General features: G+C 49.5%; 1 protein-coding gene across 2 annotated transcripts in view; it reads right to left on the bottom strand.

The window, feature by feature from the left end:
• Positions 1-5,664: 5,664 nt before the first annotated feature.
• Positions 5,665-24,150, bottom strand: part of LOC131408961 (uncharacterized) — a 238,637-nt gene continuing 220,151 nt past the window's right edge. The window contains exons 1-2 of one of the 2 annotated variants that reach the window (XR_009220846.1): positions 16,262-16,385; positions 5,665-6,075 (exon numbers count right to left, since the gene is read on the bottom strand). Coding sequence is in view for 1 of the 2 variants with exons in the window: in XM_058546182.1 (XP_058402165.1) it covers positions 5,768-6,075 (308 nt within the window). In the remaining variant the exon portion in view is untranslated. Of the gene's footprint in view, positions 6,076-16,261; positions 16,386-24,150 lie in introns of those variants that run through there. The other variant, XM_058546182.1, reaches the window with a different exon arrangement.

The following is a 24,150-nucleotide window of genomic DNA, read 5'->3' as shown; positions in this document are numbered from 1 at the left end:
TATTAATTCCATTTTATCTTCACAATGACCCTATGAGGCTGGGGCTATTGTTATTGTCCATTTCACAGACGGAGAAACTATGGCACAGAGAAGTTAAATGACTTCCCTAAGATCACACAGCAAGTGGCCAAGCTGGGATTTAAACCTAGGCCATCTGTCTTCGGCGAACAAGTGCTTAATCACTCTTCTAGAACGCTTCGTTTTAACCAGGCATCACATACCCTGCTAGGGACGGGCCGTGGTGTATTGGAACACTCTCTTGTGGATGCGCATTATCCGCGTCCAGGATTCCACTGGTACCCATATCGCTGCGGTGGGGATCCGTGCGCAGCGGTGGGCGGGGCTCTGCGGGGTAGACCCGAGGTGGAGCATGCGCAGGTCGCATTTCCACAGATACTGCCTCACCCCGCTCCCATCCCCCTCGCTGCCACCAAAGGCCCGCCGGGAAGGGGGCGCAGCCTGTGGACAGGCACAGGGCAGTGGCTGCGGGAATGACAAGGAGTCCCACGAGGCTGCAGGGCGGGGTTTACGGGCAGACGGCGAATGTTATCATCTATTTTATACAATGCTATTTCATTGTGGTTTTAATTTACATCACCCCCATTACCGAGGAACACACTCATCTTTTTGTATGTTTATGAGTCATTTGTATTTTTATGCTGTGAATTCTATGTTCATATTCTTTCTTCACGTTCCCAGCGGGATGTTTCTCTCTGTGGTTTGCAGGTGCTCTAAAATGATGGGATACTAGCCCTTTGTCAGTTACGATGCTGCAAACATTATCCCACATTCCCGCTGCTCACACAAACACAAGTCTTAATAATAGTGATCAGGAGTGTCAGAGGGGGCAAGAGGATGTCTCAGCCTCAGCAGGTGAACGTGTAAAGGGGACAGCCTCCCTGGAGGACAGTTTGACCATAGACACCAAATGCTCTGTGAACTGTGCGTCCCCATTGATGCGCTATTCCATTCCTGTCCTAAAAAATGACCATGTGTATAGACAACAATTTAGCTACAAAGATGCTCATTCCAGCTTTGTTAATAATGTAAAAATTTAAGAAACAAATATCCAGCAATACGGCATTGGGTAAATAAATTATATCTTCTTCACTTGCAGTATTGAATACAATATTGCCATTAAAAAAGATGTGATAGAAGCACATTTTCTGACTGTACCACCATGTGAAAAAATGGAGGGCATGAATGATTTTGTCCGGTATTATCCAATTTTTGCAAAAATTTTAGAAGTTCAGACTGATAAAATATACCCCAAAATGTTGATAGTGGTTTTTCTGAGTGGCGACTGTAAGGGATAGTTTTGCTGTCTTCTTTTTGCTAATCTAAATTTTCTTAAATTTCTATAAATAACATAAATTACTTTTATAATAAGAAACATATATTTTCTCTCTCTCTCTCTCTAGCTATCTGTGGTAGCCAGCTCCAAGATGGCCCTTGGTGAGCCTCCCCTCCTGGCGTTCGTGCTCCTGTGGACCCTCCTCTCACACTGAGTCAGCGCCAGACAGCGTGACCCAGGGAATCCTGCAGAAGGGAGGGTGTGTGACGTCCAAGGCTAGGTCATCGGGCATCGTGACTTCCACCTTTTCTCATGCATCACTTGCTCTGAGGGGAAGGTGCCATGTCGTGAGGTTGCTTGAGCAGCCCAGTGGAGAGGCCCACATGCAGGGGAAACAAGGCCTTGGCCACAACCAGCACCAACGTGCCAACCGTCTGAGTGGGCCGCCTCGGCAGTGGGTCCTCCAGCCCGGTCCAGCCTTCAGATGACCGCGGCCCCAGCCGATATCTTCACTCAACCTCATGAGAGAGCTGGAGCCAAGCCTCCCAGCTGAGCTGATCCTGAATTCCTGATTCACGGAGACTGTGCAAGATAATCAATACTTGCTGTTGTTTTAAGCCACTAATTTTGGGGGTAATTTATGCAGCAGTAGATAACAAGATCAAGTTTGGTACCAGAAGGGGTGCCTCTGAAACATAAGCCTAAAAATGTGGGCATGGCTTTGGAACTGAGCAGTGGGCAGAGCTGGGAGGACTTGGAAGAAAGTGTCCGAGAAAGTCGAAAGGGCATCAGATTGGCAGAAGGAGGATGTTGGTGAAGATTTAAAGGCAAATGTACTGGAAACTCGAAGAAAGGGGACTTCTGTTATGGAGAGGCAGAAGTTTGGCCACACTGCGGCAACATGGAAAGTAGGGACTGTCCCTCATCAGTTTGGTGATCTAGTTAAGGATCTAGCTTCCAGACCGATCCAAGCATTGGGATCCTCCACTCAGGGTATCTGACTCATTACACCCACAAAGAATCAGGTCTCATCCAGCACAATGAGCTGTGCCCACTGGCCTCCTGGAGCTGACAGATTGGGAAAGTAGAGGGTTGTGCTTCTTGCTGGTTCCCAGCCGGGTCTCAGAGAGCTTGGGAGTAAGACAAGATCGGGTTCACGTCCCACAGAGTCTAGAGCGGATGAGGCCCGCAGGACACGTCTGAGGAAGGGAGGGAGGTGAAGGGTACCCTGGGGAGCTCTGAATCAACACTCCGCCCTCCCAGTGGCCTGCGGGGCCAGGAGAAGCCTGTAAACTGAGTGAGAGAGCAAAGGGACCAGAGCTAGGGTGGACTCTGGGGTGCTGTGCCCTCAGGGAGGGCTCTGGATAGGATGTGTGTACTGGAGGTCCCTCCACATTACTCTCCCTAGTGACAGGAGTCCCGAGCACGCGTGCTGTCCTGACGAGGGGGCACGCGATGCCTGAACTTGAACATGATTTGCCTGCATTTACTGGTCATGCCTGTTTGTCCTTCTGCTTGTCCCGCATCTTTGAACACCCTTCTTAGCTCTGGAGAATTCCCTCCTTCTGGGTCCCTGACTCCCCGGGGGGCGGGAAACTGTTTCCCAGAACCAGGGTGCAGGCCGTGCGGGCCCGCCAGTCAGACGCAGCAGCAGCAGCAGACTTGGATTAAGAGCCGGTGGCTCCAGATGAAGCAGGGCCCCACGGGGGCAGGGAGGTGGCAGGGTCCAGTGGCAGATGATCCAGGGGTGTTTCTGGCCCATTTGTGTGGTGGTTCTGCTCAGCACTGGCCACAGTGTCGCTCCCTGGAGCTGCCTTATGGTGGCACGTTTGGGCTGTGTCCCCACTGCACAGCCTCTCTGCCTGAACCCCAGGCTGCTCAAGGTATGCTGGGAGCCCCCCATTATCCTGTAATAAGTTCCGTTTCTGCTTGAACTCATGCCTTGCAAAGCTCGTTACTCCTCTGCCCTCCTCTCCTGCTTCTTGCTCATCCACTCCAACCACTCTGGACTTCTTGCTGTTCTTTGAACCTGCAAGAATGCTCCCTGCCTCAGGGCCTTTACACTGGCTGTTCCCTCTGTCTAGAATGTTCTTCTCCCAGATGCCCACATGGCTTAAGCCTTTGCTTCTTCAAAACTTTGTTACAATGGCATTTTCTGACTTGCCCTTTCCTGATCACCCAATTTGCAACTCCTCCAGCACACCCAATGTCCCTTGCCTGCTCATTTTTTCCTTTTTTTTTTTTTTCTATAGCAGTTATCTCCTCTAACATTGACCTTATCATCTTATCGTTTATAGTCTTCTCCATGTGGGTGGGAATCCTGGTCTGTTTTGTTCAAAGATGTTTCCCCTGTACCTAAAACAGTGCTTGCCACATTGTGGGCCCTCAACAAATATTTGTTGAAGGAATGAATGAATGAATTGAAAGAATGAATGATTAGGGGAAGCTTCACTGAATGGTGACAGTTAACCAGGTCATGTAGGAAGAGGGTGAGCAATGGGGATATGTGGGGGGAGAACATTTGGGCAGCGGGGACAGCCAGTGCAAAGGTCCTGAGGTGGAAGCGTGCTGGTGTGTTTAAGCAACAGCAAAGAAGCCAGTGTGGCTGGAAAACAGTAAGGGCAAGAAGGGTGGGACAGAGGTTGGAGAGGTAGGGGCAGCGTGCACTCTGAGACAGGAAACCACTGGGGAGCTTAGAGCAGGGATGTGACACCATCTAACTGATGATTTATAAGCATCATTCTGTCTGCTGTGTGGAAAATAGACTCCAAGGGAGGCAGAGAAGCAGCAGGGAGACCAGTTAGGAAATGTCTGTGCTCACCCGGGTGGGAGACCTGGGGCACAGGCGCGGGGGCGGTGAGAAGGGGGTGGATTTGGACTGTATTGTGAAAGAAGAGCTGATCAGACTTGCTCTCAGATTGGACGTGGAGCATGAGAGAGAAGAGAGGCATCAGTGACAGCTCCAGCTTTTAACCTGAGCATCTAGAAGGATGGAGTTGCCACTTACTGAGATGGGGACGATGGGAGCAGGCTGGGACTGGGGAATTAGGGGTTCCATCTGGGCCTAGTAAGCACGAGGCGCCTATTGGAAATCTACGGGGAAATGTCAGAGAAGCAGCCGGCTATATGAGCATAGGGTTCGGGGGGCCGCCAGGCTGGCTGCACAGCCTTCAGGCGCAGGGTCAAGCGAGGAGGCTGTGAGCTCGCCTGGGCGGGGAGTGAGGGTACTGAGGAGGGGTCCAGGACTGAGCCCCCGCTGCCCCGCTGAGAGGTGGAGGATGTGAGGAGGTGCCTGGAAGGTGCAGCGGGGGGACACCAGGGGAGAGAGGTGTCCGGAAGCCAGATGAAGACAGTAAAGGAGGAGGGCGCCGCCAATTGTGCCCGGTGCACCGACGGGTCCGGGGGACTGAGAAGGGCTGCGAGGGTGAGGGCTGTGCCTAAGGCACCCAGCGCGGCCGGAGTCGAAGGCGCTTCACCCACGGCGCTTCTTCTTGGCCTTCTCCTGCCTTCTTAGCAAGCCTGGGGGACCTGGGGTCAGGGGACAGGACTAGAGTCCCAGCTTTGTCACCACGGGCGCTTTCCCCATCAAGTTGAGACTGTTTCCTTTGGTGTAAATAGGACTAGCAGGTCCTGCGTTGGAGGGTTGGGGAGAGACTGGACCAGAGCTCTCCAGGCGCAGTGAAAAGTGGGACCATGATTTCATTGAGGAAAGTGAAAGACAGACGGCTGAGGGGTGCGCCCCCTACTGTGGGAGGTACCTCAGGGCCAGGAGAGGAGAGGGTGAGGGAGAACGTATGCTGTCATCTTGTGTAACAGAGATCAACACAACATGCTCTAAGGGACACTGTTGCCCCAGCTGGGGAAACCTGAGTGAGGTCTGTGGTGACAACAGTACTGCGCCCGTGTTCCTGTCCCTGACTCTGACGGCTGGACTGGGGCGTGGGAGGGAAGGGCCTGTTCTTGGGAAGCACCCACTGCACCGTTCACGGGTGAGAGAGCATCACGTCCGCGACTCGCTCTCAGACGGCTCAGGCTTTATGGTAATAATATGTACTTGGGGAGAGAGCAAAGGATAAAGCAAGTGTGGCAAAACAGTCACAGTTGATGCCTTGGATAAAAGGTGGATGGAGGTCTGCGCTAGTCCTGCAGCCCTGCAGTAAGTTCTCAATTATTTCAAAACAAGAGTCATCTAAAAGCCCTTAAAAAGTTTGTAGGGTGTTCTTCGGTATTGTCTGAATCTTGTTCAGTGAGAATACATTTACGCGTTACTAGAAAGTTAAGGGTTTTTAACGATTAAATAGACACAGTAAGGAAAACTTATGAACTGTAAATCATAAGCTGTTCAATATTAATTACTATATTTGGTTGTCATTCTACTGATTATTAATATGATTATTATACTTATTATTATTATTGATTTGGCTGATATTTCGAGTGGGTCTCGAATTTCAGGAGTGTTCCCCGGGGAGCGAGTCAGGTCATGCTCCAGCATCCCCCGCTGGACCCCCGACCCATGGAGCTCGCCGTCAGCCCGCCGGCTTTCGGCAGTGCCTCCCTCCGTCCACTAGAGGGCGCTCGGGACTCCGCCCCGTGGGCGCCGGCCGACCCCGCAGAGCCTGACATGCGGGCGCTGAGCCGAAGGACCTCCGCCCGCTGGGGGCTGCAGGGAGCCTGCGAAGCCCGGGGCGGTGGCTCTGGCGTCTCTGGAATCCAGCTCAGTTCCCTGACCCCTTCTTCTTGTTTTTTTTCCTGCATAGTTGGCTGTTGGCTCGAGGGTGACACTGAAAAAGCATAAAATTCAATAATTAATTCTAGAGACTGGATCTGGGGAAATACATTTAAATCAACCTATGCAGACCACCTACTCCACGACATTGGGGAGCTAGACAGAGGTGGCAGCGAGTAGTCCATGGGCCAGATTTGGCCCCCAGATGTCCTCTGTTCAGGCATCATGGTGTCTGAAAAGCTGAATTGGAGATCAGTATTTTAAAATTGGGAGACTTCACATAAAATCCAGATTTCTGCCTTCACTTATGAAAGGGGGTGAAAGAAGCCCACATCCTCACATGGCAACACCTCTCTGGAGCTATGGAGCAGTTGCCCCCTTTGGAATGGGCATACACTGCAGCTCACCACAGTCCCCACCAGGCCCTACTGCCTCACCCTGGGGCCCCCTCACTGCCTGTCACCTGTTATGTCTGCTATGTCACCTGCCTGGCCCTGTGGGCATCTGGCTTTGCACCCAGACCTACAGGAAAGCCTAGATTAGTCAGATATCCTGAGAATGAGCTGGTTCCCATCAGTCACATTTCCTGGTCAACTGCCATTTAAGAAACGCCCTTGAGGTTGCCAGGCTTTCTGGGAATAGATTTCTTTAATTATATAATATGTTGCCATGCCTCCATGTCATATTACAACTACCGTGGAAACATCAAGGCAGACACTTGAGTTCAAGCCGGGCCACCTTGAACAGTCACCTAACCTAGCCATGCCTTAGTTTCCTCGTCTGTAAAGTGGGGGTGTTAACAGCCTCGTAGAATGCTTTGGGAATGCGGGAGACAATCCATATCAAAGAACTTAGCCAGCGCCTGGCAGAGTAAGAGCTAAATGAGTGCTAGCTGTCATTATTTTCATCATCACACAGGGCAGCTGAACCCGTGGGGAAATGCAGTCAGTGGTTCTCAAACTCGAGTGCACAGCACAGTCACCTGAAGGTCATGTGGGCACAGGGATGGCTGGGCCCCACCCCCAGAGTTTCTGATTCGGTAGGTCTGGGCTGAGGCCTGAGTGCATTTTTTAGGAAGTTCACAGGGGACTGCTGATCTGCTGACCACACTTTGAAAACTGCTGCTGTGCACTTAGAGGCAAGCTCGCCAGTTTAAAAAAATGTGCCTACGCATTTGCTTATTTCTCTTGGAAAGAGTCGTGGTAAGTCTCAAAAGAATTAACAGAGAGAGAGAGTGCTTAAAAGGGTGCCTTGCAAATAATGCTCAATAAGTTAGAATTATTAATAATTAAATAGAGAATAACCAGGAAAATCTAAAACTAAAGAGAAGGACAGGAGGAGAGGGAACTTGGGCCTTTGGGTCAGGAGATTTGTAGGGGCGCCCCGTTTTCATCTCTCAACAAGCCTGTGAAGAAGGAACTGTGGGGAAAATGGTTCTCGGAAATGAGGGCTGTACACCAGGCCACCCAGGTACCAGGTGGAGCCGACCGCAAGCCCAGGTCTGTCTGCTCCATGGGGTCTGGGGTCTTCCCCCACCCTCGTGACCCTCTGAGTTGTAGCTAAGCCAAGTTTCACCCCCTGATCTAGCGCTGGCCCTGTCCAGAGTATCTAGAAAAGGCCTGCCCCCCTGTGATGCAAGATCAGAGTCTACGGCACAGGATACCGTGTGGGGAAGACGGGCAGGAGGTGCAGAGGAATGCCCCTGGGCAGGGGCTGGGCACCGCCAGTCGGCCCTGGTTTGGGACAGGCTCCCCGAGGGAGGCAGGTCTGTCCGTGACCTAATCCTGCCCTTTGCCCCCCTGATTAGTGAAGGGCAAATAGCCCCAAATCATCCCCGAATCCAAATGGAGCCAGGGTTTTGGATGGGCTGATCCTAGACCCCTAAAAATCTCATGCCCATTTCCAGGAACTGCAGGGTGAGACACGGCCTGGTTCATGCCGCCCCCGAGGCCAACGGCGGCTGCTGGCAGGAGGCAGGGACAGGGCGTGGGAGTCACGTGTAATGCATGGAACCCCTTGCAGTGTGTGATGGAGCAGGAGAAGAGGAGAGTGGCTGCTGTGGTGGGGAGCTCACTCTCCCCACGGGGGCCACACTCCAACCAGAGCTTTGAGACGCCTGAGGACCCTCAGTTTGCAGCTGTCCCTCCAGAGAATCAGGAAGGCACACTTGGCAGGAGAAGCCCTTAGAGCATGTTGTGCTTGCTGGCTTACTAGCTTGCTCAGAACTCTGAACTGCTGAGACACACGACGTGGGGTCCTCCCTTCGTACTCCCGCCTGGCCCTGCGTTTGCAGGGAAGACCTGAGCACCAGCCCCTGGAACACTGCTGGCGCGTGCAGGAGGTGCTCCAGAGCTTGCAGGTGGCATAATGCACTCACGGGGCTGGGGGGCCTGGAGGGTTAGGGGCCAGCCGCAACGAAGTGCAGATTTCCTATGCTTGCCCAGTAGTGGGGCTGGATTCCAACTCCCGTGCCTGTGACATTGGAGGGGGAAGGTTGTCCCCGTGGTCAGCCTTCAGAAGAAGGCTGAGGATGACTTTCCCAGGCTGCGGAACGTCTCAGATCACAGAGGAAAGTCACCCTTCACACCCTCACCACTGGGCGAGCGTGGTTTACACGGGTTAGACTTCAAGATTTAATTTTGTGATGAGGCTGCTGCCCGAGTGTAAGAGTCCTGGGTGTCTTGGAAAGGGCTCAGGAAGGACTCCAGGGAGCCAGTCACCTGGGGCGTCTGGGTGGGATGGCTTGGACACAGGCGCATGTGTCACACGGTGGTGAACTGGCATTCACACCGACCCCTCATCGCCAAGGAGTGGGAAGCCCCCTGGACTGGGCATCCGAGGCCGCCCTCTGTTCTGATCTGGCTGGATTCTCTTTATCTTCCAGCATCCAGACTCAACTGAACCTAACCTCTGCCCGCCCCCGGGCTGCCTTGTGGGCCCAGAGCTCCTGTGGCTCCTTGCATCTCCCAGTGCTTATTTTAAGTCAGAGTACTCAAGTGTTGATTTCTAACGAGGCTCCATTTTCCTCCAATATGCTCTGCAAAATTCTGCTCCAGATCTGACTGCCTGGAAGTCTTCTCTGTAGTCTCTGTTTTTGTGAAGACTTGCTGTTCTCACTATCCCTGTGATATCCCAGAAATTACTCTAAGTCTTCATTAGGCAAGGTCAAGGATGCTCCTTAAAAGGGGAAAAGCTAGATGGAGTATCCCTTTGCCCTTTCCTTCATCCTCTTTTCTGGAATCCATAAGAGATAGCTGGAGCTCCAACAGCCTTCTTGGGCCATGAGGCAAACTAGAGGATGAAAACAAAGGCTAAAGATCATGAAGCAGAAACAGTAAAAGAACCTGGTGCCCCAGTGACCATGGAACCACCACACCAGCCTGGACTGACTACGTGTAGAACTGTCTTAAATGAGAGAATAAGCAGCATGATTGGGTATAAACTACTGCTCTTCTAGGCATGGTGCTTTCATAGCAGCTGAACTTAATGTTAACTGAGAGATCATCTCTCCCTGGGCTGACTTCCGGCTAAGCTGCCTCTTCCCTTCTCTCTCCACATAGAACTGACACCCAGGGAACTGCCTCAGCCCACTCTGTGGCCAGAATGTTCTGTTTCTTGAGTTCTTGTTCAACTTCAGGCGGTTTGTACAATTGTTTGTAAGAGAGAAGTGTGTGCTGCCTGGATGTCTCTTGGATAAAAATGTCCTCCAGACGACCTGCCCCTGTCCTCTGGCCCAGTGTTCAGGCGGGGCTGGCCTTCAGGCAGGATGCAGAGGCACACCTGTACCGGCTGGTAGGTTTTCACCACCACCGTGCAGGTTGTAGCAGTGGCTTCCTCAAGCCCCACCAGTGCCCCCACTCTGTTCCTGGTCGCTTCTGTAACCCTCAGGCCCATAATCCAGCCCCTGAAAGGTTAACCCGGGGAGGCGGGGGTCTGACTCCCTGCCTAGTGTGTGTTCTCACTGGCGATGCCCAGAGACGCCTCTGCAGCCGGGTGTTGGGGAGGGGCCACACTCCATCCTGGCGTGGGAAGAAGGGGCCTGGCCCCGGCGCTGGCTGGGACTGCTGGCATCTAGAGCCATGTCCCTTCCCACCTGGTCGCTGCTGCCCTGCTGACTCTGATGCCCCCACCTGTAACCAGTGAATGCACCTTGTTCTCTGGACTCAGAAACACCCCAGGGAGCACTGGCCGTCTCTCCCTCACCAACGCGGACCCCTGGGCACTCACTGGGTGCAGACCCCAGAGCCTCTCACCTTGTCCTCCATTCGGCCCCTGGCCTGGTGGACCCCCACCCGCCAGCCTGGCTCTCAGCGTCCACACCACATGGGCATGGGGTGCGGGCCCACGGAGGGCCACCGGCTGGTGCCCCTGAAGCCCCAGAGCACACAGCCCATAGACGGGGCTGCATCGCAGGCCGCTTTAGAGCCACTCCCTCCATGTTCCAGCCCCTCCTTGTTGCTGGGGTTCCCTACAGACTCTTCCTCCAGACTCCTCCTGGGTCGGGCCAAGAAAGCCCTCAACACGCACCTTCCCATGCCGAGAACTTCCCCGTCGTTGTCTCAACCCCTTCTGTTTGGGCCAGTGTTCCTCACAGGGGGATCTTTGGGGACATTTTGGAAATCAGTGGAGCGTTTTCAGCTGTCCCAGTGATTGGCATGGAGCCCGTGAAATTTAGTGGATAGGGGTTGAAATATTTTTCAGTAGTTACTGTAAATTTATTAAACTGTGGCGTGCATATAGAAGAGCACACATATCTTAAGTGTACACTCAATGAATTTTCACAAAGTGAACATCCATGTAACCAGCACCCAGACCAAAACCAGAAGGTTATCCTAACCCCTGGAGCCCCCTTGGGCCCCCTGCAGCCACCACCACCCACCAGGGATAACCAGCACCCTGCCTCCTCACACCAGGGATTCCTTTCTCGACCCTCCTAGGAATGGCATCAGGCCACATGTGCTCTCTTGCGTCTGGCTCCTTCCGCTCACCATCGTGTCTAGAGGTTCCTCCACGTTGCTGAGTAGAGCTCTCCATGGGCACGTGGGTTGTTCCCAGTCTGGAGCTGTTAGGGATGGTGCTGCCTCGAACATTCCTGCGCACATTTCTTGATTCACAGATGTACACGTCTCTGCTGGGCGTTCACCTAGGAGTGAAGAGCTGGGTCACGGGACAGGCACGAGTGCAGCCTTAGCAGCGACCGCCAAAGAGTTTTCCAAAGCTGTTGCAGCAACTGACATCCCCCTGCCCCCCGGCACAGTACGAGAGCTCCTGCCACCCCGCTTTGCCACCAACACTTAATACTGTCTGTCTGTTTCACTTGAGCCATTCTGGAAGGTGTGTTCTGGTGTCACATTGTGCTCACTGGCCATCTGGAGGCCCTCTTTTGTGAAGTGTCTGCTCAAATCTTCTGCCCAGTTTTCTGCTGAGTCATTTGCCTTTTCTCTTACTGATTTATAGCTCTTTATGTATCCTGGATATGACTTCTTCGATGAATATATGGATTACAACTATTTTCTCTCATTCTGTGACTCATATTTTCACTCTCCTAACGGTGTCATTTGAGGAAACAGAATCTTAAGATAGTAAAATTCATCAATTTTTCCTTTAAGGTTAAGTTTTGGTCCTGAGTAATCTTTGCTTACCTCTTTGTTTCCTTCTAGAAACTTCATACTTTTACCTTTCGTTTTTTGATTTATAATCTCATACACCTTTTGAATGACTCATCAGACATCCATGTAGGTGAAAAACCTGTTTATAATGATCTTACCTAAAGCCTCACTCAGCTTGATACATAAACACAAAGTATTTTTTTGCACAGTTTAATACCCACTGAATTTCCCACAATGTGACTCTTGTGTAAATTGAGAGAAGATTGCATTTTGTTTTATTTGGAACTCTACCAAGATTTGAATCATCGTTTCAGAAAAAATACCTCGCTGACAGCAAAGCTGCTCGAGATACAGCAGTAACCATATAACCCACCTGTGTCTGGCTGCATTTCTAGATGATTCTGTGTTTTAAATAGACATACATTTTTAGTTGACTCATTTCAAACTATTAACTGTGAAGGAAATTTCAACAATCTTCATTTGATTATCATCTTATTTCTCTTAAATCCACACTTATTCATGATAGCTCAGAACACGTATCCAACCACTTCAAATGTATCGCCTAGTGAGGTCATGCCTGTGCATCTAGGAGTTGGCCCACATATATTATTTTATCATAAATTATTTTTATTGCTCTTTTCTATTACAACTCGGGCATTATATTAACTTGGGGGAGGGAATTATGTGTTAGACACATTTCATTGCACCTTAGGACAGTGAAGGGGATTTTAGAGAGTATGTCCTATAGAAGGAGCCATGGGGTCCGATAGGGCGAGGGCCAGTGGAATCGGCTGTGCCCAGGGGCCTCACATTTCAAATCAAATGGGCACATTAAGGTGTTTTCCTAACCACAGGAGCTGTTTTCTCCTAAAATGGAATTCCTCTTAGGCCAACTAGTTTGACAATAACAGTTATGTTTTTCTTCTCATTACATTTGTGAAATAGAAGGTCCTACAGCAACCCCAGGAGAAAGGACCCATGAGGGGCCCTGCTGCCCAAGGCCCCCTCCCCTCCTCCACCACCTGCCTGCTCGAGGTCACGTACGGCTCTCCACTAGGTCTGCTCTCACTGGCAGAACGGTCTGAGTTCAAGCCCCAGCTCTGCCCCAACTAGCTGTGTGGCTTCGGGCAGTGTGTTTACCCTCTCTGAGCCCATAGCTACATTCATAAAATGAGTGGAAGAAAACTTACTTGGCACATTTATAAAAGTCAAAGGGTAGTAACTGCCAGTGTTTACTGAGTGCTGACTATAGGCCACATCCTGTGCTGAATGCCTGTTCAAGTCATCTCCTCTCCCCCAGCTCCAACCCCACCATGAGGAGGGGGCCCACCGTTAGCCCCATTTTACAGGTGAGGAAAGTGGAGGCACAGAGAGGGTAAGAAGATCGCCCTAGGTCACACAGTTGGCCAAAGGCAAAGCTGAGAGTCGAACCCAGGCTGTCCGACTGGTTCCCGTGGAATGGTAACCTGCAGGGCAAACGGTGCCCCTCACGGGGAGACACTCACAACGCGGCAGCTCCCGGCTCCTCTCAGGTGTCCACTGGTGCGCGGCTCTGAACTCCTCCACGGATTATTGCTTTCTCTCCTTCCCTCCCCCCAGGAACCGGGCGCATGCCTTTGGTTTAACTCCATTTACTGTATGTCAGAGTGGCTTTTAAACAAGCTGATTTCTAATATCCTAAATTTGGCAGGGTTTGTCAGTAGAACACTAGCAAAAGTGATGTTATTTTTAATTTACCTGCGAAGGACATAGGCAAGTCTGTGTTTGCACTGGAACTCATGTTGGTATTTACCTAAAAAAGTCCAATCCCATAAGCAACAAAAAGCACACTATGTTGAAAATACTTCCAAGCCTCAGGCCACTTATGCCTGGAAATGCTTGACACGAGGAAGCCCAAGTACCCGCCGAGTGCTGGCTGTGACAGGATTTGACCTGCGTCTCTAGATCCTTAAGAATGTTCTCTGATGCAGACCAAGGTTGGGTATGGTAAATAAAGTGGCTTCCAGCACAAAATAGACTCCACTTCCCAGCAGGTGTGGCTGCTGAAATTTCCCATTTTTTGAAAACAATTGCAGGTTGGAGAATTTTAGAGAGCCTTGTCACGTATGGTCGTGCCACGGCAGCCGTCCGGCCATCTGGAGCTGTGCGGTTGTCAGCAAATGGCAGGACCCAGGGCTTTAAAGCAAGCTTCACGGAGAGTCTCTGCTCGCCCAGTGGTCAAGACGCCTCAGGCCTCTGGACTTGTGCTTCCTTGCCCATCACAGGAGGAGGCTGAACGAAGAGCATCTCTAAAGGCTCCCAGCACTAGACTTCTGGAGCTAAGGGGCCGACACTGCCCGTGATTTTGGGTGGGTTGGTGCTGGATCCCGTTGTGAACAAGCCAGGAGTCACTTCCTTTCTAGCGACGTGGGCCCAGACAGCACCTCTCTGAGCCTCCGCTTCCCACTTAGTGAAATTAGGAATGATCACACTGATCTCACAGAGAACATTAAAAAGGCTCACACATAAAATGGATGCTCAACCAAGGCCAGTTTCTGGCTTTCACACATTTGCCACCTTCTCTTTTCACCATGTCCTGCCCTTAGCACCAGACCCCCTGTGCAGTCAGCCACCACTACCCACGCCCCATCCCCACCCGTGCTGTCTGCCTCGTCCACACTCTCAGCTCTTCTGCCCCAAACTAGCACCCACTCCTAAACCAAATGTCACAAGAGGAATCACATGATAAACTGCGACATTTACACCTGGCACTTCCCCAGAACATCTGCATTAAGAATTCTCATGGTAGAACTTCAGTGCATAGAACAGAGAAGAGTCAGTAATTTAAATAGGGCAACATGTAATGAAAACTTCCATTCCTTGATGATGCTAGAAAAAGAAGCATCTGGAATGGTTTCTCTTTTCAGTGTCTATTATTCATATAAGTAACTGGTCCTGCCATGTGACTTATCTGGTTCCATGATCTGTCTCTTTTTCCTCTTGGCAGAATAATCCACTTTACCAGATCCATCTCAGGAGTTTTACCAGTGGGTAAAGGCTTAGAGCTGGGATTCTTGTTTGCTTTCTCCAGTCAGCCACCCCAAATTCTTTTTGGAAGTAGGTGGAGCATAAATGAAAAGTTGGTAAACAAAATTCTTTCTTTGGTCTCGTATGGACAGGCATTGCTCTCTTCGGGCAACTTTATGGCTCCCAAACTGTAATTATTGGTTGCTTTTTAAAGTGTCCCTCTGAACTGAGAGTCTTTAGTTATTCTAAATTCATTTGGGATCCTTTTGGACCCAGGAATTAAAGGTGACTCTTCATTCCTGTAAGTCAGAGACTGCCTCATCTAAGGAAACGTTCCAGGGCTGTCGGCGTGTTGTGTGGCAAGATGGGCCAATTAAAGCTACATCCCAGCCTCCTCCAAGTGGGAGTTCAGGGTGGCCTTGGGAAGCCTTGAGTCTGATCTCCAGCCTAGAGGACCTTCCTTCCTACAGCCCTGATCCCTGGGGTCCTGGAGCAATGGAAATGAGGGCCGAGACCACTGGGCCAGAAGTATCGTAGGTGGTTTTATTGGCCACAAAGACTCCCTAACATCATGGGATCTGAGTAATGCCCTAAACCACTCCTGACTTCTGACAGAGACAGAGGCTATTCCCAAAGATCCTATAAACTCTCCTATGTCCTAGTAGACGCCCGAGCTCCCTTCCACCAACCCCACCTCCCTCCCAACACACATCTTATGGGGGATTGAGTGGATGGGAGTATGATCAGGACTTTGCCATCTTTGCTCTTTAATAACAATAATGAAAATAACAGGTGAATTTATTGAGCACCTCACATGCATGGCTTCATTTCATCCTCACAACAACTCTGAGAAGTAGGTACCACTATTATCCCCATTTTACAGAAGACAAGACTGAAGCCAAGACGGGCAAATCGGTTCCTCAGGGTTAGTAAGTGACAGAGACTCAAACCCAGCTCTGAGTGGCCCCAGAGCCTCACCTTTAACACCTGCACGAATCTGCTGCCTGCTTTGCCCTGAGCCTGCGAGCTCCGAACCTCACTATTCCACACAGGCCGGACCAGGCTCCTGCTGCCCACACCAAACCCTGCAGGTCCTCAATGCACACTCCAGAGGAGGGGGACACGGAGACCACAGGGGTAGAAGGGCAGGCTCTGGGGACAGATGGCTCAGGTTGGAATGCAGCTCCAGGGCTTATTCGCGGTGTGGTCAGGGGCAAGTTACTTAACCTTTCCGTGCCTTTGTTTTCCCGTCTGTGCAGAGGAAGAATAACCCCGCATGAGGCTGCAGTGGAGATGGGAGGAGTGCTATGTGTAAAGCACACGGTCGGTGTTCGGCCCACTGGAAGAGCCCCATAAACATGGGCGTTTTGTCAGCTCTGCCATCTCTATTCAGCTGCCCGCTGAGCATCTCCACCCTGACACCTGAAGGCAACTCAGATTGGCATAGTCAAAGCTGAACTCCTCATCTTCCCTCCCACACCGGCTCCCCCTCCACTCTTGCCCACCTCAATACCTGGCAACTTTGTCCTTCTGGGAGCTGAGGTCAAAAACATTGGTGTCGTCCTGGACGCCTCTCTTTCCTGCACACCCCACATCTAACTCACCTGCAAATCCTTTCAGTTTTACCTTTAAAATATATCCAGCATCCAGGGGCGGGGCCAGCGGCGTAGTGGTTAAGTTCCTGCGCTGTGCTTCCCCGTCCGGGGTTCGCAGGTTCAGATCCCGATGCAGACCTACACATGGTTCATCAAGCCATGCTGTGGTGGCGTCCCATATACAAAGTAGAGGAAGATGGGCACGGATGTTAGCTCAGGGTCATGGATGTTAGCTCAGGGACAATCTTCCTCACCAAAAAAAAATATATATGTATCTCCAGAATCCAGCCCTATCTCACCACCTCCACTGCTGCCTGGTCCAGGCCAACGCCATCTCTCCCCCGGGTGCCTCCAGCAGCCTCCTCGCTGGGCTCTCTGCTTCTGCTCTTGCCCATGACCATCGTCTTCTGCTGTCGCCAGAGTAACTCAGGGTGCATCAAGTGACTCTACTCAAGACTCCCTCGTGGCACCCATTTCACCCAGAGTAAATGTCAACGCCTAATCACAGCCCCTCGGGCTGCTCCCCTGCTGCGCTCCCTCTCCCTCTTCCTCTCCAGCCTCACTGGTCTCCTGCTTTCCCTCCTAGAGCCTTCAGCTCTGTCTTTCCCACTCCAGAAAACTGCCCTCCCCCCATATCGGCATGCCTTATTCCTTCACCTCCTGTGGTCTCTGCTCACACAACACCTCGTCAAAGCAGGTTCCCTGACTGCTCTAAATGAAACAAGTCCCCACGCGGTCTCTCAACTGCACGTGTCACAAACCAATACATCACCAACTGCCATCCCCCACCATACCCCCCCGCCATCCTGCTTTATTTCCTCCCAGGATCACCTGTGGAATGGGCCGTCCTCAGACCAGGTGCAGGAGAGGTAGAAAGAAATGGCAAAGTGCTTGAGAAAAGCATTGTATGGAAATATGATTCCTTTGGTTATATAGGAAGATATTACTGCACAAATAAATATATTTCATGTTTTTTGCTGGACAGTACACAATTGGTCCAAAGTGCTGTTTTGGACCAAGTAATGCTGAGGAAGACGTTTTGGAATAGACTTGACACACGCTCAACGTCCCTTCCAAAATAACACCAAAGATAAGGTTGGAAATGCAAACCAGGCCCTTCCGAATAACAGGGTCGGATTGAACACAAGTTTCTGACTGCAGTCCCTCATGAAGCCTCACTAAAGCTATCATGATGGGACCTTTTAAAGACATAAACCTAAAGGGAAAATGAAAGAGGTGAAAATAACAAAATTCTGGGAGTTGGAAAGCTTATGAATAAGAAGTAACTGACTGAGCGGCCCTACAGAGCTGGGTTCCAAGGTCACTGCAGGGAAATCCATGAACCAACTGGATTTATACAGGAGAAAGCTCAGAAAAACTCAGGAACCTGGGGCCCCAGGTCCTTTTGGAACTAAGAGCGAAGTTGCAGGGAGGGAGAGTGTAAAATAAGGGAGGTTGGTTGAAATCTGTTCAGTAGTAGTTAGATGCTGGGACCCCCAACCCCACTCCACATAGCGAGGTACCTGCCCTCCCCACTCTAGCAGAGTCTGACAATTTGCTTTCCAGGGAGGGTAAACCTAGGGACCCTGGACTGTGTAACATCAGAGCCAGCTGAGACCCAGGGTATCAAACCATAAACAGGGGGATTCAGTGACCGTGGACATACTGGATGTTGACATCCCTCTCCCCTCCCTCTTCCCCTGTTGGGCTCCAAGAATGCTGGCAGCCAGGCCTTTGCCCTCTAGAGAGGAGGGAAGAAGACTCTTCTCTGCCACATCTGACAAACCCAGGTGGAAAGCTCTGAAGATATTAGGGGCTCATGGTCTCCCCCAACTACTGGCACAGCATAGCACTCCACAATAACTCAGTCAAGAAGCTCCACTTGTTCAGACAAACATGGATGAACAGACATCTGAGGAAAGCCTCCACAAGGCAGAGGACAAAACAAGAAAAGCAACTTGGAGGAAACAAAAATTAGGCAAGGAGAAGGAAACTTCCCACAACCATCATTGATAACTTTTGAGAGATAAGAAAAGATGTCACATCCATGAAACAAGAACAGAATACTATAAAAAAAGAACACTTATAGAATAAGAACTATTTCTTGAAAATTAAAAATGTGAAAATAGAAATAAAAAACTTTGTAAAAGATTGGAAGATAAAATTGAGGAACAGTTTTAGAAAGTAAGGCAGAAAGACAAGGAGAAGGAAACAGGAAAGAAAAGAGAAAATAATTAGAAGACCAGTCCAAGAAGTCTAATATGCAAACAAGAAGAGTACAACAAAGCAAGAACAGTGAAAATTGAGAGGAGGGGATATTCATCAACAAAGCAATACAAAGAATATTCCCCCAACTTGAAGAGCAGGAATCTCCAGATTGAAAGGGAACTTCAAGTTTGCAGCATAATGGGGAAAATATACTCACACCAAGGACATTATTATGAAATTTCCAGAACACTGGGAATAAAGAAAACCTACCATGCTTCTGAAGGGTAGGAAAAAACAGGCACATGCAGCAGATCAGGAATTAGAATGAATTCGGAATTCTCAAGAGCAAACAGAAAGAAAAACAGACAAAAAGCAGTGGGGGCAGTGGCTTCAAAATTCTAAAGGAAAATTATTTCCAACCTAGAATTCTATACCCAGCCTAGTTATCACTCATTTGTAAGAATAGAATAAAAATAATTCAGACATGCAAATTCTCAAAAAAAACTTAACTTCCACATGCTTTTTCCCAGGAAGCCATTGGAGGGTATTCTACCAGCTGAAGGAGTAATCCAAGGAGAAACGAAAGACATGCCACCTATGTTCGTTTCCTAGGGCTCCCATAACTACGTGCCTCCAACTGGGAGTTTAAAACAGCAGAAATTCATTGTCTCATAGTCTAGAGGCTAGAAATCCAAATTCATGGTGTCAGCAGGGCCATGCTTTCTCTGAAACCTTGAGGAGGATCCTTCCTTGCCTCTTCCAGCTTCTGTGGCAGCAGAAGTCCAGTCTCTGCCTCCATCCTCACATGGCTGTCTCCCTTCTGTGTCTTCACATGGTCTCCCCTCTGCATGTGTCTGTCTCTGTATCTCTTTTCCTCTTCTTATAAGGACATCAGTCACATTGGGTTAAGGGCCCACCCTACTCCAATATGACCTCATCCTAACTTAACTAATTACATCTACAATGAGCCTATTTCCAAATAATGTCACATTCTAAGGTTCTGGGGACAATATTTAACCCAGTATGACATATAGAAACAGGAGATGAGAGGAATTCTATGGAGGATAGTGAAGGACTAGCCCAGGCTGACAGCTATGTACCAGGGTAGAGGGCAACCAGCCCAGACTGGGCAGGTTAGATGCTCGTAGATTTTGTCAGGAAGGTGAAATTGAGATTTAGAGATTGATTTAATGATAAATACATAGAAAACTGAGCAAACAAACAACAGCAACAATAAAAAAGCAATTATTAATTCCAGGAAGAACAAAAGATTAGTTCATAGCCACAGCTCTGCAAGGCATACATAAACATACACAAGAAACAATGAATGCTTATCAAGCCAAAATTACAATATAAATATGCGGGGAGGGTGGGGGGATGGGAAGTGGTGGAAGTGGAGGGAGGAAAGAGTGATAAGTCCTTATCTTCCACAGTTGAAGAAGGCCAAAAACTGGAAAAGCCCGAGTTAGCAATTCAAGTATATAGAGAGATGCGGAGTACATATCAAAAGAGTTGAAAACGTTGTCCCTGGAGAAGGGGAAATGGGAGGGGAGGAGAACTGAGGAATGTTGTTTGTCTTAAACCTTGTAGAACTAGTTGAACTGTACATATGCACAACCTCAACTAGAAAAAAATCAAAACAAGAGAGAGACCCAAACTGGGCCAAATCGTCAACAGCCTTGTGCAGTGCACACTACACTGTAAGTATATTTTATAATTAACGTATTTTATGATGAAACTCTAGAGTCAGCCTATAAGAAGGGCAATTTTGCCCCCCCTTGCCCCACCCCAGAGGACATTTGACAATGTCTGGAAGCATTTTTGGTTGTCACAACGTAGGGGTGCAGTGCTACTGGCGTCCAGTCGGCAGAGACCAGGGATGCAGTTGAACGCCGTGCAATGCATAGAGTGTAGCACCCACAACAAAGAATTTGTTCAACAACTAACAAAAAAGAAAGATCTGGCCCAAAATGTCAGTAGGACCAAGGTTGAGAAACCCTTGCTCAACAGATGGCTGGGAGGAGAAGGCCCAGTGAGGAGGTCTGGGAAAACGGTCTCTCTACACTCACACAACACTTCTGACACCAGATGTCTGGGCTTTTCCCACAGTGACCAATTCTCCAATTCTCTGTGGAAACCAACTGGGTGTCGTACAATTCAGTTTATTCCTGACAATCTATCTCCAATTTATCTACTTGGAGTCAGCATCATATCCCACAAGTGAAGGGCTCAGTCCACCAAGACTGGCCCCACTCTAGATGCCAGTCACAAGTCGTGTTTCTGGTCAATTGGCTATAAATCAAGAGTTCCCATGACCCCCTGCTCATGTTCGATAATTTACTAGAACGGCTCACAGAACTCAGGAAGTCACCTTACTTACATTTACCAGTTTATTATAAAGGATACAACTCAGGAAAAGCCAGATTTATTTATAATAAATCACAATATCACAGGAAGTTGTTGAGCTCCTCTAGGTAAGAAATCACCAAGGCTGAATTGAGAGAGTTCTAAGGTGACTCCACAGGGCTGGAGACTGGAGACAGGTGGTAACAGTGGAGTCAAGGCTGGGTCTTCCCACTGGGTATTTCGGTGGATGTTGATACCATCAACCAAAACCAGGAAAAGGCTGTAGGGGGAGAGGAAAACAGTTTAGTTGGTTAAGCTTAGTTTGAGTTACTTAGAGGCCACGGGAGGTCAAGGTGAAGATGCTTAGTGGGTAGGGTTCTGGGGTTTAGGACAGAGGTCTGGAGGGTGGACATGTATGTGGCAGTCACCACATTTAGCAATAGGGTTTCCTGAGGGCTTTATTTTAAGCCACTGTTTACCCAAGACCCAGCATAGTGGCTGACACTTAACAGAAAACTTGACAGAAACAGACTCACTGACTGAATAAAGGAAAATCACATGCACTAGTTTCCTACGGCTGCTACAACTAATTACCACTGTGGGGAGCAAAATTTGCCACCCCAACATGTGTCTCTTTGGCTTGATTATTTTTAAGAACAAGACTCTGAAAGAAACTTTGACCTTCCCCGTAACTGCTAAGATAATTCAAGATAGAAGGCCTGTCCCAGGACAGGCCATCACCATAGATAACTCTGGGTAGGACAGACCGGGAGGATCCTTCCTAAGCCCATTTTTACCAAAGTTCCCTCTGTCTCTCTGTCTTTGTCTCTCTCACTGTCTTTGTCTCTCTCTCGTCACATTGTCTACAGCTGCCCCAGCAAACATTTCTTGACCAAACATTTGCTTTCCCATCTCCCTGTGAATTGCCTTCCTCCTCTTTGAAGTCCCAAACCACTACCCCCAACATCTTTCTTTGTCTTTAGCTGAAGATGGTATTTAAGGTGGTGGCTTCAGCCATTTTGGTGAGTTACTCAGTTTTCCTGGGTTTCTCCCACGTATACATGTTAATAAACTTTGATTTTCTCCTGTTAATCTGTCTCATGTCAATTTAACTCTTAGACCAGCCAGAAGGACCTACAGGGTAGAGGCATAGTTCTTCCTCCCCTACACCACAAACTGGGTGGCTTAACAACAGAAATTTATTCTCTCACAGTTTTGGAGACCAAAAGCCTGAAATCAGTGTCACTGGGCTGAAATCAAGGTGCCAACAGGGCCACACTCCCTCCAGAGGCTCTAGGAGTCTCTTGCCTCTTCCAGCTTCCGGTGGCTGTTGGCGCTCCATGGCTTGTGGCATATCACTCCAATCTCTGTTGCTGTCTTCACATTGACTTCTCCCTCGTGTCTAATCTCCCTCTGCCTCTCTCTTATGAGGACACTTGTGGATCTGCCCAGATAATCCAGGAAAATCTCATCTCAAAATCCTTAATTTAATCACATCTACAAAAAGTTTACCATATAAAGTAACATTCGCAGGCTCCAGGAATACCCTGGAATAGCCTGATACCTTGGGGGCCACCATTCAGCCCACCACAGGGATTTGGACTGCAGGCCCCTGGGAAAATAAGCCTTAAAATCCTGAAACTGAAGAAATGATGGGAAGGCTAACTAACCCAGATGTTGTAGTGGTTTTAAAATGTCCACAGATCATTTGATACCCTCTCTTCAAAAGGTGGATTCTAATTTCCCTCCCCTTGAATGTGGGCTGGACGTAGTGACTCATTTCTAACAAACAGAATCAAGTGGAGGTGACTTGGGAGACTGGGTCATAAAAGGTCATACCTGCGACCTCCTCCTTGCTCACTTTCTCTCCCATCACCTGCTGTTGGGACAGCCGGCCACCATGTTGTGAGGACACTCAAGCGGCCTGTGGAGAGGTCGGTGTGGGGAAGAACCGAGGCCTCCTGCCAACAGGACTTGAAAGTGGGTCCTGCAGCCCCGGGCAAGCCCTCAGGTGCCTGAAACCTGGTCCCACATCTGCCTGCAGCCCCATAAGACACACTGAATCAGAACCACCCGGCTGAGACGCTCTAGAATTCCTGACCTGCAGAAACTGAGATAATACGTGCTTCTTGTTTTAAGCCATTAAGTGTTGGTAGAACTTGTTATGCAGCAATAGACAACTAGTACAAATGGGCAATGAGAAAGAGAGGAAAACAGCAACAGCAAAGCAAAACCAAAAGGAGACACAAGGAGACAAGACGTTAGTGGGAAGGGCAGGGCCGAGGGAAACAGTTCAAACAATGGTGGCATGGATCCTGGAAGGCCTTTGAGTCTGAGTTCCTCTATAATCGAGTGGACCATGTTGCACACTTCCAAAAATTTTTGGCCTGAGGGTGAAAGCAGAGAACTGAGTTGTATTAGAAAAGATGCACATAGGAACGTAGCACAGAGTCAAGAACACAGAAAGGGGGAGAAAATAACAACAACAAAACAAAACCCAATAACCCACATTCTGGCATTGCACTATTTTCCTGGGTGACTCTGGTCCTGATTAATACTTATGGACGAGTCTGGTACTATACCCACACACAATTAGGTATTATTATTCCTATTTTTGATGAGGAAACTGAGGCTTCCAGGATTGATGTGATTTCTCTACGGTCCCCCAGAGCCAGGACGTGAACCCAGATCAGGCTGATTTCAAAATCCACATTAATCCCACTGCACCACCCACGTCTCTTTGTAGAACACTTATTTACATTCCTTGGGATTGTTTGAATTCTCTTCCCTCTGCCTTCTTCCTAAGGACTCTGCCAGTGTTCCTCCTCCTCCCACCCCTAAAAAGATCCTTTAATTATTGTTCATTCCTGAAATTGAGCATCTACATATTTTACTAGGGAGACCCAGAAAGCCCTTAGCAGGGTGGAATGCAGGAATTATGAATTTAAAGCTTCTTCAAGACTCTTCCTCATTCTCCTTCCCCCGGGTCTGGACGTGCAGCTATTCTGCCTGGCAACCTTCCTTCTCCCTCGGCACCTCCCCACCCTCCGGAGCTGTGTCTGGCTGGAACACAGCATTCTCTCAGCCCCATTCCCCCTGGAAAATGTTGAGTCCGCGTTGACACTGACACCCATTAGGGAGCTGTGCAGCTGTTCCCACGCAGCCAGACCAAAGGCCTTCCGGAAATTGTTTGCATTCACGCGCCTTCTGTACGGCCTGGCAGCTTTGCAGGGCCTGGCACTCCAGGACCGAGGCTGGGGTCGGGGTGCAAATTAGTTTTACTCTTCTTTTCCCCCTCCCTGACTCCCTAAACGTCTGGTAAATTCAGAGTTAACAGTTAAGAAAGACAGGTAGTTCCTTCCTGCT

Source organism: Diceros bicornis, chromosome 1 (assembly GCF_020826845.1).
Source record: "Diceros bicornis minor isolate mBicDic1 chromosome 1, mDicBic1.mat.cur, whole genome shotgun sequence".
Classification (NCBI taxonomy): Eukaryota; Metazoa; Chordata; class Mammalia; order Perissodactyla; family Rhinocerotidae; genus Diceros; species Diceros bicornis.
This window is presented reverse-complemented; position numbering and strand designations above follow the sequence as displayed.